The 27,281-nt window shown below is 57.4% G+C and overlaps 2 protein-coding genes and 2 long non-coding RNA genes across 8 annotated transcripts in view; 1 reads left to right on the forward strand and 3 right to left on the reverse strand.

Moving 5' to 3' along the window:
• Nucleotides 1–1,977, forward strand: part of LOC109273418 (uncharacterized) — a 131,096-nt gene extending 129,119 nt beyond the window's left edge. The window contains exons 3-4 of the long non-coding RNA XR_008416896.1: nucleotides 958–1,437; nucleotides 1,542–1,977. This is a non-coding gene — a long non-coding RNA (uncharacterized LOC109273418). The remainder of the gene's footprint in view (nucleotides 1–957; nucleotides 1,438–1,541) is intronic.
• On the reverse strand, nucleotides 1,145–3,083 carry LOC128772730 (uncharacterized). Its single transcript, XR_008416897.1, has 2 exons — nucleotides 1,971–3,083; nucleotides 1,145–1,853 (listed from the first exon to the last, which is right to left on the reverse strand). It is a non-coding gene; the product is annotated as an uncharacterized LOC128772730 (long non-coding RNA).
• Nucleotides 3,084–6,897: 3,814 nt separating this feature from the next.
• Nucleotides 6,898–18,098, reverse strand: ISG20 (interferon stimulated exonuclease gene 20). Of its 5 annotated transcripts, none has more exons than XM_019460217.2 (4): nucleotides 17,846–17,999; nucleotides 17,308–17,559; nucleotides 8,829–9,029; nucleotides 6,898–7,126 (listed from the first exon to the last, which is right to left on the reverse strand). In XM_019460217.2, exons 2-4 carry the CDS (start codon nucleotides 17,533–17,535, stop codon nucleotides 7,040–7,042), a joined length of 516 nt encoding a protein of 171 aa, XP_019315762.2. In that variant the 5' UTR covers nucleotides 17,536–17,559; nucleotides 17,846–17,999; the 3' UTR covers nucleotides 6,898–7,039. The 5 variants fall into 5 exon arrangements, with proteins under 5 accessions (XP_019315762.2, XP_053744660.1, XP_019315763.2 ...); XM_053888685.1 differs by lacking the exon at nucleotides 6,898–7,126 and adding an exon at nucleotides 7,139–7,666 and having other exon boundaries at nucleotides 17,846–18,011; XM_019460218.2 differs by lacking the exon at nucleotides 6,898–7,126 and adding an exon at nucleotides 7,879–8,687 and having other exon boundaries at nucleotides 17,846–18,004.
• A 5,068-nt stretch (nucleotides 18,099–23,166) lies between these two features.
• AEN (apoptosis enhancing nuclease) lies at nucleotides 23,167–27,009 on the reverse strand. Its single transcript, XM_053888686.1, has 3 exons — nucleotides 26,409–27,009; nucleotides 25,763–25,963; nucleotides 23,167–25,210 (listed from the first exon to the last, which is right to left on the reverse strand). Exons 1-3 carry the CDS (start codon nucleotides 26,958–26,960, stop codon nucleotides 24,974–24,976), a joined length of 990 nt encoding a protein of 329 aa, XP_053744661.1. The 5' UTR covers nucleotides 26,961–27,009; the 3' UTR covers nucleotides 23,167–24,973.
• Between the last annotated feature and the right edge of the window lie 272 nt (nucleotides 27,010–27,281).

Raw genomic sequence — 27,281 nt, forward strand, 5'->3', positions numbered from 1 at the left:
TATGTGGAGAGATCTAACAAGACGAGAACCTAAAGATATCTTGAAGTTGCCAATATGGAGCTCGCTGGTAATCTGGTGAGAACAGTTTCCGTGGAGAGGCAGGAAGAGAAGGCCGAGTTGGGGTTTAGAACAAACGAGAGGTGAGAATAAGGAGAGACGGGGTGTAGATGATGTTTGAGATGCTTGGGGGAGAAAGGGTGCTGGGACAATAGGTGGGAAAGTATAGGATCGAGGGTTTTCTTTGCTTTGGTTTTAAACTGGGAGACGCTATGGTGTGCCTTGTAAACAGTAGGTGCCAATAACATCGGTTAAATTCCATTTTCCAGTGCCTGCTGCCGAAGGCCAGGAACCCTGAGTCCTGACCCAATCTCCCCTTGTCCTGGGACACTTTCCTCTCCACACCAGGGCGGGCCTTGTGCTGCTATAGAAGGAGGAAAGATCGGGTTTTTCATTCCCCTCCACGGGTGACGAATCCCAAGCATCTTTCCCCCTAAGATGAATTCAAGTCCCAAACCTACCACTTCATCCCTGCGCGACGCTGGCCAAGTTACTTAACCTCCCTGGGCCTTGGCTGGCTTCCCCTTTCCCTCATCCCCAGTGCCAAGGTGTTTGGAGGTGGGGCCTATAGGAGGGAGTCAGGTCATGAGGGTGGGGCCTCCCTTATGGGATTTGTGTCCTTAGAAGAGACACAAGAGGGGTGCCCGGGGGGCTCAGTGAGTTAAGCGTCTGACTTCAGCTCAGGTCATGATCTCACGGTCCCTGAGTTTTAGCCCCGCATCGGGCTCTGTGCTTACAGCTCAGAGCCTGGAGCCTGTTTCGGATTCTGTGTCTCCTTCTCTCTCTGCCCCTCCCCTGCTCACACTCTGTGTGTGTGTGTGTGTGTGTGTGTGTGTGTGTGTGTGTGTGTGTGTCTCAAAAGTAAACATTAAAAAAATATTTTTTTTTTTTAAAAAGAAGAGAAGAGACGCAAGAGAGGTGCCCTCTGTCTCCACCACAAGAAGATGGCTGTCTGCAAACCAGGAGGAGCCTTCACCAGATGTCAGACCTACTGGCACCTTGAGCTTGGACTTCCGGGCTTCGAGAACTGTGAAAATCAAAGTCTGTGATACTCCGTAATAGGGGCCCAGACCATTAACACACCGGCAGTACACCAGGAGGCGCAATTTATTGACGTGAATAAATTGAATAAGGGGCAGGCCCGAGAGGGCGGGACAAAAGGCACCCGGTTCCTGGAGGACCCAGAAACAGTCGGCCACAGCAGGCGTTTCCAGGCCCGGTGCCCATCCCCCACCCTGGCCAGCAGCCAGGCCCCTGCTCAGAGCTGGGATGCATCTTGGTTCAAGGCCGTGTTTCTCTGAGCGTCCGTCTGTTCCCATCACTTCACGTCGTTGTCTCTGACCCTTGCACCGGGCGGTTATCACTATCCCCAGTCTGCAGGTCAGGAACAGAAGCTCAGAGGGGCTGCTGCTCAGGAGTGCCCAGCCCGGAAGCAATTGGTTGGGGGGGGCGGCGGCGGTGGGGGGGGAGTGACTGGCCTTCAGCCTGCTGCCGGCCAGGTCCTGCCCTTCCTGTGGCTGCACTGCGGTCCAGGCTCCTGGGGTTTCCTCATTACAGAGGAGCGCCAGCCTCGATCTCTTGCTTCCAGCCTTTTCCTGTCCCTTAGAGGAAAGATGCTAGCTCACAGAGAAAGAATTTTTATTTTACAACTGCCTCTCCTTTCTTTAGACTCCAGCCAGTCCTGGGTGCAGTGAGATCTGAACAGCCAGGTCCTACCGGCTCCCCACGGCTCGAGCTCCTCCTTCAGACTGAGGGTCTTGGGTGGGGGGTCTGCTGGGATGGCTGAGCCCCGAACGCTGGAGGACAGAACAGGAAAATGAAGACGTGACGACACCCGCTAGCTCAGTGTCCTAAGTCGGAGGTCCCGAACAGTATTCCCGGGGCCTCCCCGCCACCCCCACCCCCCCCCGCACCTGGGATCGGATGCCAACGTGTTCTGCCACCGACCACGCAGCACATGGCTTGAAAGCAGGGTGCTGGGGCCAGGCCAACGTTTGCCTTTTCCTACACGTCTCGGCAAAGCTGCTCAAAACCCTCTCTTCCCCCAGCAGGAAAAGCATATGTTCTTTCCATATAGAGGAGAAATTGTTCCACGAGTGAGTAAGTCTCTTGGCCGCGGAGCCCGGCCCAGCCCGCAGCACGCCGGGCAGGAAGCGGGCAGCGTTCTTACCACCCTTGGAACCAGACCGGGCTGGATCCTCACCCTGGAAGACAGCGGGCCTTTGGACGGGGCCGGGGGTGGTGGGGAGCGGGGGCTGGGCGAGTGCCCGAAGACAGCTAGCCGGCCAGGGCAGGGCAGAGAATCCTTTCCCTGAATAGAAGCGCTTTTCTCCATTCAGGCCGGGCAGGCGAAGGAGGGAGGGAAGGCCGAGGGGTGTGAGAGGCGAAAGAGACCTTTCCAATCCCCTCACCCCAGCAGCAAACGGGCCTGAGTCAGAGGTGACTCAGGTACGTGCAGTGAGACAGGGCCATTTTTAGACCGTCATTTCCAGCCACCCCCAAATTCTCCTCGATGCCTCGGGGTTAGGTGGCAAAAAGGGACCCCATCCTCAGTGCCTCAGTTCATTCTGCCGGAACCGTGTGAACATACAGGTCTTCCCCAAGCCAGCCCCGGGCCGGAGGATGCTGCTTGCACCCTTGTCTCGGGGAGTCCTGGTTCCCTTCCCACCCTCTCCCCACTTGCTAAGAATCGCTGACTAGGGGGTTGCAGGGAGTGGGCAGGGAAGGGACAGACAGGCCGGGCGATGGGCAGGTGGTGGGACAGAGGGGAAGTGGGAGGGGCCCCACAGAGAGGGGAAAAGGCTGATGACGTTGGGGCATCTAACCTGGAAAGTCAAAGACCCGGGCTAGGGGCGCCTGGCTGGCTCCGTGGGTTGAGTGTCCAACTCTTGGTTTCAGCTCAGATCATGATCTCACAGTTTTTGAGTTCGAGCCCCACTTCAGTTTCTGCACTGACGGTGTGGATCCTGCTTGGGATTCTCTCTCTCTGCCCCTCCCCTGCCTTCACTCACATTCTCTCTCTCTCTCTCTCTCTCTCTCTCTCTCTCTCTCTCCAATAACTAAGCTTAAAAGACTCAGGGTAGTAGAAGTGAGAGACGTGAAAATGATGTAAAGGTAGGAGACAGGTCACCCCGTAGAAGTGGGATTGGATTTATCCTGGGTGGGAACTTCGATGGGGCAAGCCCTGAGCATATAAATCAGGGCCCCAACCCACTGAGGAGTGCTTTCAAGGCAGCGCATCCTCGGGGAACCTGGGTGGCTCAGTCGCTTACGCATCCGACTTTCGCTCAGGTTGTGATTTCACAGTTTGTGAGTTCGAGCCCTGCACCAATCTCTCTGCTGTCAGCACGGAGTCCTCTTTGGATCCTCTGTTCCCCCCTCCCCAACCCCCACTCTCTGCATCTCTCCTGCTCACTCTCTTTCTCTCAAAAATAAATAAATGAACACTGGTGTTCATTTAGGTCCCACACTGGTGGCCCGGGGGCCAGACACAGCCCTGAAGATGTTTCCACCGGTCAGCATTTCTGCACGGCCACCATCAGCTGAGTCCACACAAACTACGCACGGCCCGTGCTGCAGGGCGTGTCAGGCCTGAGTCCCTCCTTTGTTTCCTGGACTGGTCCCTTAGGCGTTTACGCCTGGGAGCTTTGGAGCACCTGCCCACACTCTCCCTTCTTCTCCTCTAGCTCACCCTGTAGGCCCACCTGGGGCGGGAGGAGACGGGCTCAGGTGAGACCACATGTCCTGAGCCGCCCTGGCCCGGACGCCAGGTAGAGCGCTCACCTGGCGAGAGACCAGCACCCCTGCAAACTCCCCCTCCCTCTCCTGGAGCTGTCATTACGCTGGGCTCTATCATGGTCTCTGGGGACTGGACAGTAGCTTCACTCACCTGGCCATCCTGCCCTGGAGCAGAGACAGTTCCCCAGGGTGTTTAGGGTCTGGGAAGGGCACCCAGGGGCAGATGCACCATGAGCTGAGATAGAAGGGACAAAGTAAGAACGGACACGCCTGACCCCCGGTCCAGGAGGGCAGCGCTAGGGGAGGATGCCAGCGGCTGTGGGTCTGAAGGAAGCTGGGGCAGGGTTGGGGAGTGGAAACTAGCCGGGGGAGTAAAGTGGGGCGGCTAAAGGGCTCAGGAAGGAGGGAGCAGAAGGCGAGGCCCAGCTCCACCTTCTGCCTGTGTGTCTGGGGTGGACCCTGACTTGTACCTGCCAGAACCGAGGGCAGAAGGGCAGGCGGCAGTGGCCTTGCTGGGCGACGAGATTCCACCCGAAGCCTGTATAGGCGGCGGCAGATTGCAGGGCGGTTTCACTTCCCCGGCCCTATCTGCTCCCGTGGACAGCTACGGGCGTTGGGACTAACATACCCATTTTACAGATGAGGAGACTGAGGCAAAGTTGTGCAAGGAAGACTCTAGCCCCCCGGTAAGAGCAGGGCTCCTGCTTTCACCAGCTCTGCTTTCTGAGTTGCTTGTCCAGGCCACTGGGAGCGGACGACACAACTCCTCGCAAAGCAGCCACGCAGCAAGCATTAGCTCCTCCTCCTCCACGTTTCACAGCCTCATCGAATGACACTGACATTTGCAGGCAAGAACTCCAGCTGTGCTGGGACCCAGGTAGGTCGGGAGTTCAGAGGCGGGCCTTTATTTTACTGACGATCGTAGTTCCCAGGTCCTCACCCCGCTCCGGCCTGGTGCTGGGCACCCTGCGAATGAGGTCGCAGCCCCCTTCTTGGCCCACCTGGTGGGACGGCTGCTCTCTCAGGGGTGAGACCCGCAAGCCAAGTCAGCCTGACTCTGAAGCTGGTGCTCTCTGGAGGACCACCTCGGAGTCTCCCGTGTGACTGTGTCGCTCCCCCCGGGGAACTGGCTGTACGGAAGATGGGGGCTCCTGAGCGGGGCCAGAGCCCACGGCACACGCCCCCTCTGGGGTCCTGACCCTCCCCTCGGCGTCCGCCTGGGAGGTAGGGTGGGCACCTCCCCACGGGGGGCATCCTAGCACCACAGCCGGAAGCGGGAAGCTGGGTACGGATTTCCCTGGGGAGTGCCGCTGCTCTGGGAGTCCTGGTTCTCCCCTCCTTCTAAGGAGGCCTGAAGGCGTGGAAAGGACCTTGACCTGGGAGTCCGAGAGCCCAGGCTCACCTTCTAGGCCAGGCTGCTTCACCCCTCACTGCCTCAGCTCAGGGGCTAAGTGAGGGCGTTCTGGAGGGTCACGGTTGCAGCCCCCTAACCATTTTTAAAGACAGCCCCTCACACTTCTTGCCCAAGTGTTCCTCCAGCCGGTTCTGCCTTCAAGGCCTCCGGCCCAGCGGACGGCCCAAGGGCACCACCTGCTGGCCAGTCTCAGCCAGGCAAGGCGGCCGCAGATCATCCCTGATCTCCCAGCAGAGATCATCCCAGCAGAGGGATCTCCCCCAGATCATCCCAGCAGAGGGCCAGGTCACAGCCCTGGAAGTCAGGTGGGCGCCAGGGCAGGAGAGAGCAAGCTGCACCTCCCCGCATTCCCAGACGGGGGAGGGAGTCCTCCAGGTCCCCAGAAGTCAGTGTGCGAGTGGGGGGCGCTGCCATTATGAGGCAGTCGGGCCTGGATTTGAGTCCCTTGTGTCCTTAACCTTACCTGAAGTCCCTCATCTGTGGGGTGGGGCCATTTGGGACACATGTCTCAGGGCTGTGGGCCTCTCTCTGCATGAGCTGGCGGCCAGAGGGGATGGCAGGGGTCCAGCCTGGTGGCACCCGGACCATAGGCCAGTGGCTGTCAGCTGCGGCCGCACGTTCAATCACCTGATGCTTAGCGGTGGCTTTCACAGCGTGGTCCTGGGTCACCAGCATCAGTGAGGAACTTGTTAGGAATGCAGATTCTGGGGCCCCACCGCAGTCTGGCTGAGTCGGATAGTCTGGGGGTGGGGTCCGGCACCCTCCAGGTGATGCCGATGCTTGGTCAAGTGTGAGAACACGGTGCTTAGGGACTGGGGTTGCTTAAAAAGCACCTCAGGTGCCTGAAGTGTCCTCGGCGCCAGAATCGCCTGCCCCCCTCCCCCCAGGGTAATTCTGGTTTGGAGGGACCCCGCCATGGATTAAAAGTACCAACTCTGCATCTGCTGCTTCCGATGAGCAGTGACTGCTCTGGTGTGCACCCTCCTCCCCACACGCCATGCACGCCCTTCCGTCAGAGGTCAGGGACCCACAGCAGAGTGCAGTTGCTCTCCCTGGGGTCTCCCAAGACAATAACCACCAGTTACTGACATTTGCTGGGTGCTCAAGCTGACAGGCGTGGTGCTAGGGGCTTTGTATGCAACGTCTCACGAGAACCCTAGGAATTGTTAGAATCCCCCATTTTACAGATGGAGAAACTGAGGCACAGAGCCATTAAGTCACTCGCTCTGGGTCACACGGCTCCTAAATGCCAGAGCCCGGAGTCCAGCCTTGTTCTCTCTGACTTCAGAGTCCCCTGCCTTTGCTTCCTCGTTTTACAAGAGGAGGGGCAACTTGCTGAAGGTCACTTCGGGTAGCACCCCCCACAGTCTCTGTACCTCGGCTTCCGGGCTCACCAGGGCCTTGGCACCCATTCCAAGATGACACGAACGGACCTCTGAGCCTGGTGCCACCCCCCTGGGCATAAGTGCAACAGGAAAAGGGAGGCAGAGGCAAGGGCATTACTTAGCTGCATACCACCTAGATTCTTCAAGGATTCCAGATTATTAAAGAGACTGACATACATATGCTCCCCAGCCCCCCATTCCAGCCCCGTCTTCCCTGTTGTCTAAGCCTCGCGTGGACCACGGCCCGTCACCGTGACCCGGCTCCGAAAAAGGCAACAGGAGTAGCCACTGGGGCAGCAGAAAAAAATATAGAGCCATTTTACTACTAAAGACGTGTTTTCCAAAAGCAGGGGAGTTGCTGTCCCGAAGAGAAGAAGACCCTGGGGGAGTCCCTGCGGAAGGGGCCGGCTGGAGCTGCGGTCACCCACCACCGGGCCGGCAGCCCTCAGCGGGCCCGAATTTGCAGGGAGATTCGGTAGAGCTCCATCGTCGCCCTGGCGTCTTCCACCGAGCTGTGTCCAAACTGGCTGTTCTGTAGACACATGGACAGAGCGGGGGGGGGGGGGGGGGGGGGAACTTGGGGTAAGGCTGAATGCAGAGACCCCCTGTGACCTGGGCCTTCCCCGCCTGCACCCCGGTTTCCCGGGCCCTGAGGGGGGTCGGTGGGTGGGCAGCCCCAGCCTTCTGACACCCTGGACGCTGCAGGTGGCTCGAGCAGGCCCGGCTTCTCCTGTCTGACCCAGAGCTGGGGCACTAGGCCCAGGCATGGCCAGGCACAGCTTCCAGCATCCGGAGAACCAGGCTGTGTCCTCGAGGTGCTTATAATCTGGTGAGGGGAGGAGGGGCTGCAGACACACAGACACAGAGGGAGCTCCAGGGGACCAGGCGAATATAAAAAAAATACTCGAGGGCACCTGGATGGCTCAGTTGGTTAAGCCCCGACTTCGGCTCAGGTCATGATCTCACAGTTCAGGGGGTTCGAGCCCCGTGTCCGGCTCCGTGCTGACAGCTTGGAGCCTGGAGCCTGCTTCTGATTCCGTGTCTCCCTCTGCCCCTCATGCTCTGCCTCTCTCTATCTCAAAAATAAATATATGTTAAAAAATTTTGTTTTTAAATGCCAAAACGATGTTTCTAAATGCTACTTGCTCAGCACTTGGGTGAATCCACGTGCTGTGTATTCTGTCCTCCGTCCTGCGTGCCACAAGACTAACGGAGGGGTCCAAAATCAGGCGCGTCCCCTGCTCCCTCCCCAGTTCCTGGTGCCCTCCCCTCCCCGCCCTCCTCCACTAAGACTTGCCCTTCAGATTCCTGCAGACCTGCTTTCCTTCATCCCTTCGGGCTAACGGGCCACCCTCCCTCAACCCAGGAGTTCCTCAAGCCAGCCCTGCTCAGCCCTGGGTCTCCAGCATCCTGACCAGCCCGGCACAGAGTAGGTGCTAATAAATACCTCCCCCACGTGGACCCGTGGCTGCTGGTGTCCGGCCCACCTCCCTCGGCCCTGCCGCCTCCGTGAGCCCCCAAGGACCCCCTCTTCTGGGCCTCGCCGGAGACTCTGAGTGCCGAGAAATGGGGGCTCCAGGAGCAGCAGCAGCCCTGCCTGCTCGGAGCTGTGTGTAAATACCGCTCCCTGGAAAAGATCTGAGGGCTGCGTTTTACCCTATTCCAGAGGCCCGCAGTGGGATTAAACGTCAGTTATTGGGGCGCCTGGGTGGCTCAGGTGGTTAAGCGTGGGCTCAGGTCAGGACCTCAAGGTTAGTGAGTTTGAGCCCCGCATTGGGCTCTCTGCTGTCAGCACGGGGCCCGCTTGGGATCCTCTGTCCCTTACCCCCCTCTCCCTCTGCCCCTTCCCCGCTCACACTGGCTGTCTCTCAAACATAAATAAACATCAAAGAAAAAAACTTCAGTTATCCACAGAGTAACTGGCTGGAGTTTAAAAACAAACAAGACCTATACTGGGCGCTGGGCTCCACCAGCACGTCCCGGGGTCACCTCTGGAATGAACCTCCTGCGCTCGGGTCCTCGTCCAGGGCCGGCTGCTGGGGAACCCCGAGGCCAGCGCCCCTCCTCGCTGGCAAGCACACGGCCTCTCAAGGCTGTGGGGGAGACGCAGAGCGCCTTCGGGGTCCAATGCTGGTTCTGGAGCCCCTGGGGGTGGTGGGCGGGCCCTGGGGGGAGGGGCCAGCCCCGTCCCCCCCGTCTCCCCCCCCCCTCCGCCAAAGCAGGCAGGTGCTCACCTGGATGCGCCGGCCGAGGAGGCGCTCGCTGAGCACGCGGAGGGAGACGCGCTCGCAGCCCTGCAGGCCGGCCTCCCGCCACAGCAGCCTGTCCACCGACGTGTCATAAACGGAGTAGTCGTTCATGTTCTCCTTCAGCGCCTGGAAGTCGTGCTTCAGGTCATGGCCCACCACCAGCTTGCCCTTCAGGAGCCGCAGGATCTGTGGCCAGGGAGACGCGCGCCCGGCACATCACACGGGGTCCCGCGGGCGGGTCTGGGCCGACTGGGGGTCCTCGCGGTACCGGAGGGAAGCAGTCCCTCCTCGACTTGCTGTGTGGCTCTGAGCAAGTTGTCCTCCCTCTCTGGGCTTCAACCCTCTCTATCATCTGTATAATGAGGAGGCTGGACCGGGCCTCTCCTCACGCACGAGTAACGACAGTGGCACCTACTGAGCACGCCCGTGTGCCAGGCACTTATCTAAGTACGTCACCTGTGTCATTTAACCCTGTCAACAAGCCTGCTGTGAGAAGCAGATGAATGACTTCCCGAAGCTGCCCGCGCCCTAACCCCAGAATCCGCGAGCACCTTACACGCGGAGAGAAGTTAAAGCTGCAGGTGGGCTTTGGGGTGCAAGGTGAGAGGTGATCTGGGCTACCCGCATGGGCCCAACGGAATCGCAAGGGCCCTTCCAGGTGGAGGGCCCTAAGAACCTTTGCCCTGAGAACCTGACCTGCTCCTGCTGGCCTTGAAGGAGGAGGAGGGGACCCCGGGCCAAGGAACACGGGCGGGCGGCCTTCGGAAGCCGGAAAAGGCGAGGAACGGCACTCCCCCGCAGAGCTTCCAGAACGGAACGCAGCCCTCCCCACACTTCAATTTCAGCCTTTGAGACCCGGGTCAGACCGTAGAGCCGTGGAATCGAGGGATAACCCGTTCGTGTGGCTTTAAACCACTAAGCCTGTGGTTTTGTAGAAAGCAGCCGTAAAAAGCTAACGCAGCCCATGTTTTGCGGATGAAAACAAAAAAGTGGAAGCACTAAGAGAGTGAAATAATTTGCCCCAGGTTACTCTTCATGATCTTAAAGCAAGTTTGCGGATTCCTTGACTCCGGCTCTCACAAAAGATGGAATCCAATTGAATTGAATACGGGCCGGCCCATGTGACTTCTGACTTCTCTGAGGGCCGGTGTCCCAGCAGCCCGGAGCTGCCCCGAAGCCACCGTGCTGGAGGGAGCACAGGAGGCAGAGAGCCGAGTCTGAGGGGCCCCGGCGCCAGCCACGGGATGGGTAGGCAAGCCAACCTCCCGAGGTTCCAGCTCCGGGCCTGCCGGGTGCCTCTGCCTCAGCCCAACCGCTGTCCCCATCCGCCCCTGACCAGACTGCAGGTGCAGGAGCAAAGTAAATATTGACATTGTTTGAACCACTATGTTTGGAGGCGATTTGCTGAGCACCATTAGACAACTGGGATGGCCACACAGCTGGTTAGTGGCAGGGCCAGCCTTCAGAGCCAGCGGACTGCCCGTCACGAGCACACTTAGGAAGAGCAGGCCTGCTCCTGGCGTCCGCCAGCCCAGGGGCCGAGCTTCGGGGAGTGACCGCTAAAGTACCCAAGCCACCCGTCTGGACTCCGTCTCCACTCCCCTCCCATGGTGGCCCTGGGGACAGCCTCCTACCTACGGCCACACAGGCTCCCCTTTCTTCACCTGGGCTGCCACCGGAGAAGGATGGACGGGGGCTCTGGGGCGGAGCTGTGTCGGGACCCAGCTGGAGGGGCATCTTGGGGCTCAGGCCCCCGTCTGGACAGCTCTCCCATAGCTTCTGGCCTGTCTTCTGTGCCTGGGGAAGGAGACTGCCACCTGGCTGACACCCTCCCGTGCCCTGCTTCTGTTTCTGGTGGCCTTCTGAGACATCATGGGGGACATTGGTATGCTCTCCCTTGGCGACCACAGGATCATTGTGGCCACTCTGCAGAAGAGGAACCCAAGGCTCAGAGGGATGAGGCGACTTGTCCTTGGCCACAGTGGTGGAAGCAGGGCTCCGTCCATCTACCGTCAACAGGCAACATCACCCCACGCTGTTCACACGGCTTTGTCAGGGCCTCCTCTGGACGGAGCCCACGCCTAGGGCCTGGGGAAGCTCTCCTGAGGAATGGACCGTGCTGGTTCCAGTGGACGTTTGGAGTGGGAGTCACCTGGTGAACCCAGAACTCTGGATTTCACTTTTTTTTTCAGTGTTTATTTATTTATCTTTGAGAGAGAGAGAGAGAGTGAGCAAGAGAGTGGGGGAGGGACAGAGAGAGAGGAAGACAGAGAATCCCAAGCAGGCTCCACACCCAGCTCAGAGCTGGCCGTGGGGCTCAGCCCCACGAACCGTGAGATCATGACCTGAGCCGAAATCAACGGTTGGACGCTTAAGCCCCTGAGCTGCCCGGGCGCCCCTGGATCTCACGTCTCTAACAGGTGGGGCTGGTGTTGCTGATCTAGAGGTCACCTGAGCGGTGAGGACACCGGCCCTCACCAGCAGCTCGAGTCCTACTGTGGAGGAAAGGGCCCCGCCAGCCAGCCCGTGGCAGAGGGGTGGCGCTCACAGGCCCCGCAGGGCAGCTGTGGGTCACACAGCTTTTCTTGCTCACATTCTTTGTGTTCCCGAACAATGTGGCCTGTTTCCCCCAACGAGGAGCTGGCTCAGGCCCAGTTCACACAAAGCCCTGAGGGACTGTCTGCCATCCCAGAAACCGCTGCACTGTTCCCAGGCGGAAGAGGACAAGAGTCATCGTGAGGTAGATTCCTGGGAAATTAATCACTTCCTGAGCCCCAGGGTCCTGGCAGGGGGTGGCTACAGTCAGCATCGCTGGGCTCATGAGGAGACAAATAAAATGGGGGGGGGGGGGTAGACAAGCAGAAGGAATCAGGAAAAAAAGAGATGAGTCTATTTAGCAGAGAGATGTCAGCAAGGTTTCAGGCCAAAAACATGCTGGGCACTGGGCACTGGGCAGAGAGGGACTGCTGGGACTTGCTGTGTGCTCTCAGGGAGGTCACAGGCCATCTCTGGGCTTCGGTTTCCCCATTTGTAAGGCAAAGGCCTGGAGAGGTGAGGCCCATTAGCAGCCAGGGCTCCCCCGACTTTCTGAGACAGGGCCGGGGAGGGAAGAGGGGGGCCTGCCGGAGCCAGGGATGGGGAGAAGGTGCCAGCTGGCAGGACCGCAGGGCTTTGTGACCTGCCGGCCGCGGGACCTGCCCTCAGTCAGTGTCAGGAGTGCCAAACACAGGGGGCGGAGACTCGAATTCCTGGAAAGAACTGAGTGGGGAGGAGGGACAATCACCCATCTGCTGCTCTCACAGCGCCAGGCCAGACCTCTCAACCCGGGTATTCTGATTTCCATGTCCCAGAGGAGGGGCCTGGGGACCAGAGAGGTTAAGAGGCTTGCCCAGGTGACAGGGCTGGTGACTTGAGAGCTGCAGTGAGGTGTCCAGACCTGCCTGACCCCATCACTGTTATTATAGTTGTTATTACCACCTGCTGAGAACCTGCTCCAGCGTCATTAATGGCGGAGCGGAGAGCCATGCTGGGCCCGGGGCAGCGCTCAGATTTCCTGGATCGGGGACGTGGCCCCTACAAGGCCGGGGTGATCACACCATCTTACCAACAGGGAAAGGGGGCTACAGAGCAGCGCGTACCCGTGTCACATGGCAGGGTAGCACCAGGACCAGTGGCCTGTGTCTGCCTGGAGGGTCCTTCTACTGCAGTGCCACTCTTGTTCCAAGTATTCCCCGGATGTTCCTGGTCGGAAAAATCACCTGGGGCCCTTATGAAAAATCTAGAGGGCCAGGCCTTCAAGAGTAGGCCTTCTAGAGGGCCACTCATCTTCAAGAGTGGCCTCAGTCTCCCCTTTCCTCCTGTCCCCTGCCCAGTTCTGCAGGTGGCCCTGCCCCAGCCTGTTCCCCGCACCCCCTAAGACTGCTTATGCCAGGGGAAACCTGGACGGTGAAGTCACCCTCCTCCATCTGGCCAAGCCCCAAAGACACCTGCCCCAGAGACACCTGAGCGGGGGCGGGGCCCCAGCAGGCGGCACTTGGCCCAGTAACTCCTTGTTCACAGGCTACTGTGGCCTCTCTTCTGTCTGCGTTTCCCTCCTAAACCGGGATGCTTCATGGGATTCGGCTGTTTTGTTTGCCAACTAAAACTGTAATTATCCCTCCCCAAGCCTGGTCAGAGGGTAGATGCGACTCAGTGTACCGGGTTAACATGAAAGGAGCGTTAATTTACAAAAGTAAGTTACACGCCATCAAAAATTACAATTAGGAAAACAAAACAAACAGCATTAATTAACTCACCAGGCGAGAGCCCTGAATCTGAACACTGAGTTGTATCACGGCTTGCTGTGTGTCCTTAAGCAAGTCACTGCCCCTCTCTGGACCTCAGTCTCCTCCTGGGTTCTCTTCTGAGCTGGCAGCCTGATTCATGGGGCTCTATAGACCAGTTTCTCAACTTCCACACTTTCTCTGGTGTGTGTGTGGCTGGGGGAGGGGCCGTCCCGTGCATTAGAGGATGTTTGGCACTGTCCTTGGCCTCTACCCCCTGGATGTCTGTAGCAGGCCCCCTGCCCCACTTGTGGCAACCAGAAATGTCTCAGATAGTGAGACATTTGTCCCTTGGGGGGCAAAACCCACTCCACACTGAGAACCGCTGCTCTAGATGATGTCAGACCTAGAGATTTCGGAAGGTAACAAGCGATTACTTTCCACTACAAAAGTAATGTAACTGGACACCTGGGTGGCTCAGTCAGTTGAGCGTCCACCTTTGGCTCAGGTCAAGATCTCACGGATCGTGAGTTCGAGCCCTGTGTCGGGCTTTGTGCTGACAGCTCAGAGCCTGGAGCCTGCTTCAGATTCTGAGTTCAAGCCCCACTTTGGGCTCTGTGCTGTCAGCGAAGAGCCTGCTTCTGATCCCCTGTCCCCCCTCTCTCTCTGCCCCTCCTCCGCTTGCACTGTCTCAAAAATAAACATTAAAAAAAAAAGGTAATGTAACCACTTTACCAAAAATAAGAATAAAAAACAGAGGAGGGGGGATCCCCTGCACAATCTCAGTGCCCTATGGTAGCAACCCTCCAGGGTGGACTGTGGGGGGGGCTTAGGGGATCCCCAGAACCCCGCTGGCTGCCACGGGCCGGTCTACGGCTCACCACTGGCGGGACCCAGTCACCACTCCTAGGGGAGGAAGAGACAGGTTGGTGAGCAGCCTCTGAAAGTTGCCTGTGTGAAACCAAAGCCTGGCGAGCCCTAATCTCACCTGAGAGGCGTCACCCAGCACGGGAGGCAATGATAGGCTTCTTCCCTTTGGGAGCTCTTCACATCTTGGGGCCCGTGAGCCCGGTCTCTGTCTCTGGGATTAGAACGCTATGGGCGATGGAGTGGGATCAAGCGGCCTTTGTGTCCTGGTTCATGCAAACAAATGACAGCCGTTGCCTTCTCCCGCCTTGGCTCAAAAATGGGGTGCCTAGCACTGTCCCACGCATATACTGGATGCTCAGCATTCACGGAGCGTGTATACACATGGATCGTGGGATCGGAACATCCCAGAGCAAGCTCTGGAGCCAGAATTTGAGTTTCTGCTCTACTCCTTCCTTGGACAGTTGGCTCAGCCTTGTGCCTCAGTTTGCTCATCTGTCAAATGGAGTAATGACACTGGTTAACTACTTCCCAGGGTTGTTGTGGAGAGTAAAGGCAGCGGCATGTGGAAAATACTTAGCACGGCTCCAGGACACGGTGCTGGATACGCCCATGCTGCTTCGTCACCCCTGTGCTGTAGATGTGCCTCCTGAAGGCACAGAGAGGTTTAGCAACGAGCCAGAGGACACAGAGCCACGTCCAGACAAGTTCTAAAGACAGTGCACTTGCTCTCCACCTCCCAGGCTGTGTGCGTATCACTGCATCTTAACAGCAAAGGCCAGCAGGAGGCCAGAGGCGATTTCGTTCCATGCCGCTGCCAGAACTCTGTATTTTGTGAAAATCGGTTCAACTGTAGTCCCACAAACATTCTCAGGGTCCCTTCTGCGTGCAAAGCACACCATCCAATCTGGGGGCAGATAGAGTGCACAGCAGGAACGTGGAACGAGGCAGACCATGTGTGTGGACAGACAAGCTTTAAAGTACAGGGGCCGGGGCGCCTGGGTGGGGGCCGGGCGCCTGGGTGGCTCAGTCACTTAAGCGTCCACTCAGGTCATGATCTCACGATTCGTGAGCTCAAGCTCCGTGTCAGGCCCTGCACATTCAGCAAGGAGCCTGCTTTGGATTCTCTCTCTCTCTCTCTCTCTCTCTCTCTCTCTGCCCCTTCCCTGCTTGCGCGCTCTCTCTCTCTCTCTCTCTCTCTCTCTCTCAAAAATAATAAACAAAAATAAATAAAGCACAGGGGCCACAGCCAGGAGAACTGGAGCCCCCCGCTACAGAGTCCAGTGTGGGGAGGTAGGGGTGGTGGACAGGGTGGGGAAGGGCATCATGAAGGACTCCTCTAGCCTGCACCAGGGGCAGGGATGGGAGAGGGCAGGGGGAGGGGCTTGGCAGAGCACTGGCTGGATGATGGCTGAGCTGTAAGGGCAGGCAGGAATGGCAGGTGGGTAGGGTTTGGACGGCCATGAGTATGTGCTGGGGGGACCTCAGGCAATAGGGAGCCATGGGAGGTATTTGAACACTGGTGGTGTTCAGCCACGTGTGGCTGGCAGCCCCCTGTTGGACACACAGCCCTAGACTTTTGAGCCTGAGTTCTGAGTCCTGACCACATCTAGTTACCTAAAACTTTGTGAGTCACTTAGTCTTGTGGGTTGAATTGTGTCCCCCCGCCCCCGCCCCCGCCCCTGCCAACAATTCCTGTGTTGAAATCCTACCCCTAATAGCTCAAAATGTGACTTATTTGGAAACAGCGTCATTGCAGATGTAAGTACTGGTCATCAGGTCATTAGGGTGGGCCCTAATCCGATATGGCTGGTGTCTCCAGAAACGGGAAGTGGGGGACACAAAACACGCACACAAGGCAATCGCCATTCGAACAAGAAGGCAGATATTAGGGTGATGCTTCTACAAGCCGAGAAACACCGAAGACTGCCAGCAGACCCCCAGGAGCTGGGAGAAAGATTGGAACGGACTCTCCCTCACAGCCTCAGAAGAGACAAATCTCTGCTACCACCTTGAGCCCAGACCTCCTGCCTCCAGGACTTTGGGACAGTACATTTCTGTTGTTTGAGCCCCGCAGTCCGTGCTACTCCGCCATGGTGGCCCGAGCAAACCAATACACTTAGTTCAAGCAGGCCTCGGTTTCCCCATCTGCAACATGGGGATAACAGACGCTCGTAATAGCTAACATTTTTGGAGTCCTTACATAATACAGGTGCTCCTTCTAGGCGCTGTCTCAAGCCTCACAATAATCCTATGAGGTTGCTGCTGTTATCGTACCCAGTTTCTTTTCCAGGTGGGAGAAACTGGGTGCAGAGAGGCCGCCCAGGTAACTGGCCCAAGGAGCTGCTAAGTCACCGGCCGAGATTCAAAACCGGCCCCTCCCAACTGTGAGTTGCCGGCTCCTGAGAGGCCTCGCGGCAGGCCATTCGGGAGGCGTGAGTGAGCTCCGGGCGGCCAGTGCCCAGGATTGCACCCGGCGAGTAGCCTGCGCTCAGTAAACAGTAGCTACCGCCGTGGGTTTCTCTGCAGCGCCTGGAGCCTGGCACGCACGCGGTGTGCACAGTTGGGACGGACCGCGGTCCCCTCTGTTCTTCGGGGACTTCCCCGAGCCCCGGCAGCCTAGATACTGATGAGTTCGCTCGCCCCTCCAAACCTTCCCAGAAGGGACTAAAGCAGGTGCTAGACTTTGCTTCCCGTCTGGTGATTCAGAGAAACAGAAACAGAAACAGAAACAGAAAGCGGAGACTGGAAAAGTCATCACAACAAGGTGAGGCAGGAGGGTGGGAGGTCCTGGGGCCACACGCTGACCTCTAGCCGACGGTAGGGCCCTACTGTGCGGTCTGGGAACAAGCTCCCGGAGCCTGGGGGGGTGGGGGGGGGGGGGGGGGGCTCTGGCCTGTTCTTCAAGACCTGGGGCCTGCTACCAGGGCCCAGCCGGCAAGGGCCTCACTTTCCTCAGTTCCTCACGGGGTTCGCCAGTGGCAGCTCAGGGCAGAGCAAAGAATCACACTGTGGGGGGCATCAGGGGCGCTCAGTTCCCCCCACCACAAGACCAGCAAGGTGGACCCGATGCCCTGAAGGCTGCTCCCAGACGTGAGTCTAAGGTTGTCTGATGGAGGAAGGCTTCTCAGGGACGTGAAGAAGACACCAACAGGTTTCTCCGTGCCCTAGTCATGCAGAGGCGGAGGGGGGAATCTTCCACGGCTGGGGTCACAGGTCCCAGATGTGGCACCTGGACAAGGCGCCGGGAAGTGTGTGTGCGGATGGCGGGCGGCTGTCCGCAGGTTCCCCTCCCCCCTCCCCCCGGCCTGGCTGGCACGCCGCCCTCCACTCACCTCCAGCCTGGCCACGGCAAATGGCGTGGCCTCCTGCATGTGCCAAGGTGTGATCCCACTGATCAGGGTCCTATAATCGGTGATCTCCCCTTCCGGCTGGATGAACTTGTCGTAGAGCACGGTGCCGTGGAGGTCCACGAGGCTGCAACGAGCCAAGCCGCTCTCCCCTCGGGGCCCCAGCCCCACCATCTCGCAGTCCATGGCCACCACCTCGGTGCCACTCTCCATGTGTCACCAGGACCCGCAGACGCGCTGGACAGGGGAGGCGCGAGGGGCATCACTCGAGGGCCGACCGAGGCCTCGGGGGTCCTCGGCCACCACCCAGCCAGCCTGTCCCCTCTGCCCTGTCTGTCATGAACGCCATCTGGCAACAGGGGAAGCTGGCCCCTTGCCACCCTGCCCGGCTTCCTCAGCCCGGGGGTCCCAGGGGCTCTGGTCTGGCCCAGCAGCCTTGGGACCGCCAGGACCCCTCCCACCCGCTCCCCTGGCCGCGGCCCTGCGGAAGCGCCTTGGCCTCGCCGTCCCAGCCCCCACTCACCTGCCCGCCTCTGGTGCCTTCGGCTCACGTCTGCCTCTCTGGTGCCACTTCTCAGCTACTGCACTTGCTCTTAGCTGTGACTCATCTCTGACTTCAAGCCGGGAATCCTGACTCTGTTTCAGTTTCTGGTTTGTTATCAGGCGAAGTCAGGGGTGGGAGGCCGGGGCAGGGCAGGGCAGAGCTGCTCCTTATCCTCAGGCTGCTGGCAGGTGGCGGGCCCAAGGGCCTGAGTCACCACGGACAAAGCTGGCAGGTTCCATGTCCCCATGTCTCGCCTCCCCCCCCCCCCCCACCACACACTTAAGTGCTCAGAAGAGCCCTCCACTCCTCAGATGGTGCCGCTGACGTGGGTGCAGCAGATTGCCACATTTTTCTTTCCTTTCTCACCCTCCGCCTGCCTGTAGAATAAACATCCCCAGGATGGGAGCCCAAGGAATGTCCCACAGCTTCCGGGGCCATTACCAATCTGACACTCTGTGAGGTCTCCCATGGGGGCAGGGGGAGCTGGCTTGTGGGACATTGAGGCTATTCATAGGAAGGGCATGGAAGGTTGCGGTGTGAGTAGGGCTAGCCTCACCCTCCGACCCAGGGAAGCCAAGCAGGCAAGGAGGGAGCCCCTAGAGGCTCCAGTGCTTTGGGGGTGCCTCAAAAATGACCATCTGCCTGCCCTCAACAGGCTCTGCCTCCAGCTGGGTTGACACTATTTGAGGACAAGGAAAAGAAAGCCTGGAAGGAGCCCCCAGCAGCCCAGCCATACTCCCTAGGGCTAGACCCACTCCCAGGCTCCTGACCTCTTACAACAGTGCCTGCCCCGTAGAGCATTCAGTATTTATTGACTAGACGAATGAGTTACAGCTGGGACAAAAACAGAAGCCAGTTTCAGTGAGGAAGTCGTCACCATATTCTGCGGTGAGATTCTTGCCCCTTGGAGCTCTGCCTCCAAGTTATCTATCCCTTTGTTCCTTCTCCCTTGGCCTCCCACTGAGGCCTTTTCTGGCTTCTATTTAAAAACTGTACCTCGAGGCACCTGGGTGGCTCAGTTGGTTAAGCATCCAACTGCGGCTCAGGTCATGGATCTCAAGGATCATGGGTTCGAGCCCCGTGTCTGGCTATGTGCTGACAGCTCAGAACCTGGAGACTGCTTCACATTCTGTGTCTCCCTCTCTGCCCCTCCCCAACTTGCGCTGTCTCGCTCTCTCTCTCAAAAATAAATAAACGTTAAAAATGTTTTAAAAAAAACGGGGGGCGCCTGGGTGGCTCAGTTGGTTAAGTGGCCGACTTCAGCTCAGGTCATGATGTCACGGTTCGTGAGTTTGAGCCCCGCATCGGGCTCTGTGCTGACCGCTTGGAGCCTGGAGCCTGCTTCAGATTCTGTGTCTCTCTCTCTCTCTCTCTCTCTGTCTGTCCCCCCCACCAACCCCCGCTCACACACTCTCTCTCTCAAAAATAAAGATTTAAAAAAATTTAAAAACTGCACTTCAAAAAATTAAAAATAGAACTACCCTACCACCCAGCAATGACACCACTAGGAATTCATCCACAAGATACAGGAGTGCTGATGCACAGGGGCAGAGGTACCCCAATGTTTATAGCAGCATTTTCAACAATAGCCATATTACAGTAAGAGCCCAAATGTCCATCAACTGATGAATGGATAAAGATGCGGTTTATAGGGGCGCCTGGGTGGCTCGGTCGGTTAAGCGTCCGCCTTCAGCTCAGGTCATGATCTCACAGTCCGTGAGTTCGAGCCCCGCGTCAGGCTATGTGCTGACAGCTCAGAGCCTGGAGCCTGCTTCAGATTCTGTGTCTCCCTTTCTCTCTGCCCCTCCTCTGCTCATGCTCTGTCTCTTTCTATCTCAAAAATAAATAAAACATTAAGAAAAAAAAAGATGTGGTTTATATCTACAATGGAATACTACTTGCCAATGAAAAAGAATGAAATCCCGCCATTTGCAACAATGTGGACAGAACTTGAAGGTATTCTGCTAAGTGAAATAAGTCAGTCAGAGAAAGACAGATACCATATGTTTTTAGTCATATGTGGATCTTGAGAAACTTAACAGAAGACCATGGGGGAGGGGAAGGGGAAAAATAGTTTCAGAGAGGGAGGGAGGCAAACCATAAGAGACTATTTAATACAGAGAACAAACTGAGGGTTGATGGGGCGTGGGAGAGGGGAAAACGGGTGGTGGGCACTGAGGAGAGCGCTTGTTGGGACGAGCACTGGGTGTTGCATGTAAGCGATGAACCACGGGAATCTACCCCAAAATCCAAAAGCACACTGTATACACTGCATGTTAGCCAATTTGACAATAAATTATGTTTTGAAAAAACCACAGCTGTACCTCCAATCCCTTCTGGGTTTCCTCTGTAGGAATAGTTAGCATCATCTGAAATCCCATGTACTTCACTTGATCCCCTCCTCCTCCCCCTCCGCTTGTTTTGCTGCAGGGCCCCCGGCACCTGCACCGAGAGAACCCGCCGGATCTGTGTTGCATTTTTTCCCAAGGCCTTGGGCACGCTGAGGTCAGACAGGGGCCCTCTGACAGCCTAGGGGAGAAACCCCTGGCCCCAGCCGGGGGGATGGGCAGGGGGAAGAGCTTGGAAGGGAGGCTTCCCGGGTTTAACCGGTGTCACCCGTCGGCCAGGCGAAGGCTGCAGCCCTCAGGTCAAGTGACAGCAGGAAAGTCCCTCAAGGCAAACCTCTCAACCTTACAAGTCACCCATCCTGCCTCAGTCGACCCACCTGTGACCGTACAGGGTGGAGAGGCTGCCACTGGGTGGCACCAAGCGCGGGCTGCAGGCTGAGAGTGGATGATTCCTAATGGCGGGTAGGACACCGCTCCCTACAGGCACCCTGACCTTCTGTCTCAGCGGGCGTGTGCTCAAAAATGTACCTGTGTGGATTTCTAAGGTGTATGTGGCAGGTAGGACCAGCTTAGCCAAATGGCAGCAATTTGGTGTGGTTCAATTTAATACATGTAAAACTGCGAATGGAACACGGTTTTCAAAAGAAACATAGGGCACCTCGGCGGCTCAGTCGGTTAAGCGTCCAACTCTTGATTTCGGCTCAGGTCATGATCCCGGGGTCATGGGATGGAGCCCCGAGTCGGGCTCCGTGCTGAGCATAGAGTCTGCTTGAGATTCTTTCTCTCTCTCTGCCCCTGCCCTGCTCGCACACGCGTGCTCTAAAATAAAATAGTAAGATAATATAAAATAAAATAAAATAAATAAAATAAATACAATACAATACAATAATAGGAGCACCTGGGTGGCTCAGTCTGTTGAGCACCTGACTTTGGCTCAGGTCATGATCTCACGGTTTGCGAGCTCGAGCCTTGCATCAGGCTCGCTATCAGCACAGAGCCTGTTCTGGATCCTCTGTCCTCTCTCTGCCCCTCTTCCACTCATGCTCTCTCTCTCAAAAACAAACATTTTAAAATAAACAAATAAATCACTCTCCCTCTGCCCTTCTCCCCCACTAGCGCTCTCTCTAAAACAAAACAATAAAAAAAAATATTTTACAAGACACAAAAAGTGAGGGGAGACTGGGTGGCTCAGTCGGTCAAGCATCCAACTTCGGCTCAGGTCATGATCTCATGGTTTGAGTTCAAGCCCCTCGTCGGGTTCTGTGCTGACAGCTCAGAGCCTGGAACTTGCTTCCGAATCTGCGACTCCCTCTCTCTCTGCCCCTCTACTGCTCACACTCTGTCTCTGTCTCTTAAAAAAAGATAAATGTTAAAAAAAATTTTTTTTAAAGACACAAAAAGTGAAAAAAACTCCTATATGTCAACAGATACGCAAAAATGTTCAAGATCTGTAGTTATTAGGGAAACGCAAGTTGAAACCAGAATGAGATTATCACTCCACACCCGCTAGGATACCTACCAAAAAAGATAAATGAGTAAAACCAAAAAACAAAAACAAAACCCAAAAAACCAGAAAATAACAAGTGTTGGTGAGGATGTGAAGAAATTAGAAAGCTTGTGCATTGGTGGTGGGAACGTACAATGGTACAGCCGCCGTGGAAAATAGTATGGCCGTTCCTCAAAATATCAGATACAGAACTATGATACGACCCAGCAATCTTACGTCTAGGTATACACCCCAAAGCACTGAAAGCAGATTCCAAAGAGACATTGCACACCTGTGTTCACAGCAACGCTACTCACAGCTAAGCAGGGGAAGAAAGCCAAGTATTCACTGAGGGGTGACTGGATAACCAAAATGTGGTATATGCACCCAAATGATTATTCAGCCTTAAAGAAAGGAAGGAGATCCTCCTGCATACTAAACATGAATGAACCTGGAGGACCTTACACTAAGTGAAATAAGCTAATCACAAAGACAAATACTGGACGATTCACTTAGATGAGGCATCTAGTAAACATCATAGCAACAGGGGTGCCTGGGTCGCCCATTCGATTGAGTGTCGACTTCGGCTCAGGACATGATCTTGTGGCTCGCGGGTTCGAGCCCCACATCGGGCTCTGTGCTGACAGTTCAGAGCCTGGAGCCTGCTTCAGATTCTCTCTCTCTCTCTCTCTCTCTCTCTCTCAAAAATAAACATTAAAATAAATTTTTTTTAGTAAAAAAAAAAAATTCATAGAAACAGAAGGCAGAATGGCAATTTCCAGGGGCAGGGGGGAGGAGGGAATGGGGAGTTAAGTGTGAAATGAGCAGTTTCAGTTTTGCAAGATGAAAAAGCTCTGGAGATTGTACAACGATGTAAATATACGTAACACCACTGAACTGTGCACCTAGAAACGGTGAAGATGGTAAATTTTATGTTATGTGTATTTAATCACAATCAAAACCAAAAATTGTCTTAAAAAAGTGAGTACACAGCTTCAGCAGAAGCAAATTAAATAAACTTTATGCTCTACAATAGGGCAGTGATAAAATTTTAAAAAATAGGGGCACCTGGGGGCTCAGTCGGTAAAGCATCTGACTCTTGGTTTTGGCTCAGATCATCACCTCACAGTTCATGAGATCAAGCCCCACGTCGGGATCTGCACTGACAGCGTGGAACCTGCTTGGCTGCTTGAATTCTCCCTCTCTCCCTCTCTGTCCCTCCCCGGCTCATGCTCGCTCTCTCTCTCTCTCTCTCTCTCTCAAAATAAATAAGCTCAACAAAGTATTTGAAAGACATAAATTCTGTAGCTTTAGAATGTTCTTGCCACATCCCAAAGCATCATCTGGAAAGCCCCCACCTCAAATGCCAAAGCACCCAGCAAGACTCAGTGCTCCCACACCTCCCGGTCTCTCCACCAAGCCACCCTCCCACCCCAGTCGGAGAATTCAGAAAGGGCCACTTCATCCACGTTTCTCGTTGAGTTTTATTCCAGAACAATTGGTTTTACAACAAAGCTGATTTTAAAGCCAGTACATTTCCCTGCTGGTAACAGCTCCATCTTTCTTCAACCCACAGCCCCAAGAATCGAAGCTACGCCCCAGCTGGGAGTCTGGCGCCAGCTACAGACTTTTAAGGACTCCAGAACAAAGCCCTGGAGCCAGGCCAGCTGAGGTCAGCGCCTCAGCCAGCTCCCCACTCTGCAGACAGCGAGGGAGCTGGTGACAGACAAGTTCAAAGTAGTGTGGTTTCAGCAGCGTCTCTCAGCTCCTGGCCCTGCTGCTTGGCCCAGACGGACACAGAAACCATCGTCAGCTTCCTGCACACAGAGGGACGCGGAGTATACACAGGTCACACGGCCACAGGGAGAACCCAGCACCTCTAGGTTGTGTCCACGGCTGGCCCGGTGCCCCACCTGCTGGAACAGCTAAGCAAGGAAGGACAGTCCCCGTCTGGGCCGAAGCCACTCAAGCCAAGGGGCGTGTTCAGGTGTGACCCAGAAGAGGCTGACAGTGACCCCTGAAGAAAAAATAGCTGCTCCCACCGACCTCGGTTTGCAAAGTGCCAGGCACTGCGCTAAGCACTTAGCGTCCCCCCGTGACAGTCCTGTGAGGTAGGTTATATCATTATCCCCATTTTACAGACAAGGAAACGGGCTCAAGAGTGAGGTCACAGACTTGAGGTCTCAAAGCTATTAAGTGGCAAGCCAAGATGGGGCTCAACGGTCTGTGCGGACCTGAGCTCTTGGTTGAACCTCAATACCCCCAAACTGCCCCTTAGGAAACAAGGAAAGAAGGGTGGGAGATGAAATCCTGACAGAGAGCAGTTCTAGAAATTTGGAGAAAACCCAATAACCACAATGACTGTGGATCAAAGTGCCTGAGGGGACCCCAGCCCGGGTGCGGGTGCACTGCACGGCCGCCACTGCCCGGCCCTATCCCCGGGGGACACCCACTCTGCTCCCCTGCACACCGCTGGCCTTGCTCTCGATAAATAAGGTCCCTTGGGTGCGGTTCTGCACAGGGGTCCCGGGATTCAAGCTGCTATCTTGTTCCTCAGGCTTGTGCTTAAGGGAGCCTCGTGCTGGATGGGCAGGAGAAATGCCTGATTTGGGTCAAAATTAGTATGCCACACTCCCCACCCAAAGCCTATTGGCTTTCGTCCTCCCACCGGTGCCGGTGACTTCTGGTGCCAACACCCCATGAGCCTGAGAGCCCTGCATGCCATCGTAGCCTCGCGCTGGGTTCCCACTACGGCTACAGCCAGAGTTCCAGTTCCGAGAGAAAGCGAAGGAGGGCCCCGTAGAGTGGCCTTCACTCTACGGATTCAGGGCATACTCCTTCTGAACCTGACGTGCCTGTGGAGGACGGGGCAGAGGACAACAAGAGGGCTTTACCAAGTCACGGAGCTGAACTAACACCCCAAGGAGGAGACAGCGCAGCCTGGGGGTGGGGAAGGCCAGTGACAGCCAGGACCGTCTGTGGCACACTCCCTCCTCGGGCTGGGTCCTCACAGCTTGCCCACCTGACGTTTTCACGGTGTCTATGAAGCACCATTAGCGACCACAGGAGTGGGGACAAAGTGCCCGCAGTAGCCCTGGGGAGGGGAGGGCCACACCGTGGGCAGAGGGAGCCAGGAGCACCGGTGGTCCCAACCCCCGGATGCCGGCAGCGGGCTAGCGGCACCCTGTCCTGCCCAGGACGTGCTGCCCGGGGCTCGCCTGGCCCCCACGCCCCACTCGCCGCCCTCCGAGGCCGCCGGGAGCCTCCCTGGCCTCACTCGCCTCTGTCCTGTGCGTCCCCCGCTCCCCCGCTGGGGCCCTGGGCCGGGTCCTCCGGCCAGTACCGGTCCTCCATGTACTGCTCCGTGTCTGTGCCGCTGTCAGGCTCCCGGTCCTCCGGGCAGGCGGGGAGGCTGCCGGCCTCCTGCTGCTCCCACTGCACCTCGACCAGCCGGTAGAGCTCCATGGCCGTCACGGCGTCTTCCACCGACGAGTGGCCGTGCCGGCCAGCCTGCGGACGACAGTCCCCGTCACTGCCCGCGGGCCCCGAACGCGTACTCTCTGAGCGGCTGTGCGCAGCTCGGGACTGGGCGGAGGGCAAGGGTGCCGCTCAGACAGAAGAGCTCAGCCATCGCACGGGCCACACGCCACCCCCGCTCCGCTGAGCCCAGGTCCTCAGATCTACACCCGCTAAAGACCTCCGACTCCAAAGGCCTGGAGGGCAGGCGGGGAAACGCGGAGGGCAGTGGGAGCGAGGGTCACTGGCTGCCCCCGAGGAAGGGCGTCCCATCCCAGCTGCGCGATGGGAGCTCTACATGCGACATGCATGGGGACAGAGTGGAGGTGGGCAGGGGGCGGATCTGGAAGACAGCAGCCCGCCAGAGCGTGGACACGGGGGAAGGACGGGGAGAGGGCACCCCGGGGCTGCCTGCAGACGCGACAGCCCGCGCTTTACCCGTGTGCCCTGGATGGGGGAGGAAGCGGGACCGGAGCCTGGAGGCACAGCCCCGGCTGGGGCCCCCGCTCACTGCGGCCACCGGCCACCTGCTCCCGTGCCACGTACCTGGATCTTCTTGTGCAGCAGCTGCAGGGCCAAGTCCTTCAGAGAGACCCGGGTGCGCGTATGGAGGCCAGGCCGCTGGAGCAGGTTGGGCACGTAGGTGGTGTCCCGGGTCTGGCTGCGAGGGTGGACGTACTTGAGGGCCTGGAAGTCGTTGTGTAGCGCGTGCCCCACCACCACCTTGCCCTTCAGGAGCTTGAGGATCTGGGAGCGGAGAAGGGAGGTGGGAAGTCCCCACGGTCACGCTGCCGGCCTCACCGCTGGTGCCCGGATCCCGCCGAGGGGTGGCAGCATGGGGGGCGGGGGAGCCACGAGCTCCAGTCAGCCAAGCTGCCTCCAGTTTGAACCCAGGCCCTCCCAGTTACTACGACCCAGGGCCTACTTCAGCTCTGTCCCCGGTACAGGTGCTCTCCCCACGGGTGGTTTGGAGCATGAAGGGAAGGCACGCGTGGGGTACGTCTTCTAGCTCCTCAGTACGAGCAACCCCTTCCTGCTGGCACAGGATTCTTTGCAGAAGGAAGCCACAGTGTAGGCAAGTTAAGTAACTTCCCCGAAGTCTTTTGTTTCCACCGGCTAAGTGGTGGCTCAAACCCAGGGCTGCCCTTCGCTGGCCATCAGCCATCACACAAGCCCCCACCTCTGCCCTCACCTCTTTCTGGGCCACCTGGAAGGGGATGGCTGTGCGCATGTGCTGTCGAGTGATGCCACTCCAGCGAGTACGGTAGTCCACGATGGGCATCTCCGGCCGGATGTACTTATCGTAGAGGACGTCGCCGTGGTAACTCACCACAGAGCAGCGGGCCAGCTCACTCACCCGCCCGCGGGGCCCCGTGCCCACCATCTCGCAGTCGATAGCCACGCACTTGCTGGGCCAGGGTGCTGTGGATTCCCTGGGCGTGGGCTTTCGGCTGCACGAGGCACCTCCAGATTCATTCCTTGGACGCTGCATCCTGCTGCTGGTGGCTTTGGAGCCCGGCAGTGCCTCCGGCCGTGCCTCCGGCCGTGCGGGCAGTGGGGAGGATCCCGGCCCTGCGGGCGTGCTCAGCAGCCCCTGCACCTGCAGCAAGGCCTTGCGGGCCATGAATCGCTGGTGCTGTCGGCTCCTCGTCTTGTGCTTTCTCCGAAGCACATCCTTGGCATTCAGGCCAGCCAGGGAAGGGCACAGGCGCTGGGCAGACTCAGGGCCTTCCCGGGGTACCATCCCAATAAGCTCACCGCCGGGGTCCAGCGAGGCCCGGGAGGCAAGCGCTCTGCAGAAAGAACACAAGGGGCAGAGGGACTGGGTGAGAACTGTGCCCCTCTGCCGGGCTGCCCTACAGCCCTGTGCTGTCTCAGGCTCCCAGGCCGAGTCGAAGACCTTTACGAATAAGCAATGCACTCAGGTCAATCCCACATGCAAATCACGGTTCTGAGTACTTTACAGGGAATCACTAAATATTCCCAACCCGAACAAGTATTATTATCCTCGTAATCACAGGCAAGAGAACTGAAGCAGAGAGACTAAGTAACCTGCTCAATTAAT

This window comes from Panthera pardus, unplaced genomic scaffold (genome assembly GCF_024362965.1).
Source record: "Panthera pardus isolate Hobbes unplaced genomic scaffold, ASM2436296v1 HiC_scaffold_23, whole genome shotgun sequence".
Taxonomy (NCBI): Eukaryota; Metazoa; Chordata; class Mammalia; order Carnivora; family Felidae; genus Panthera; species Panthera pardus.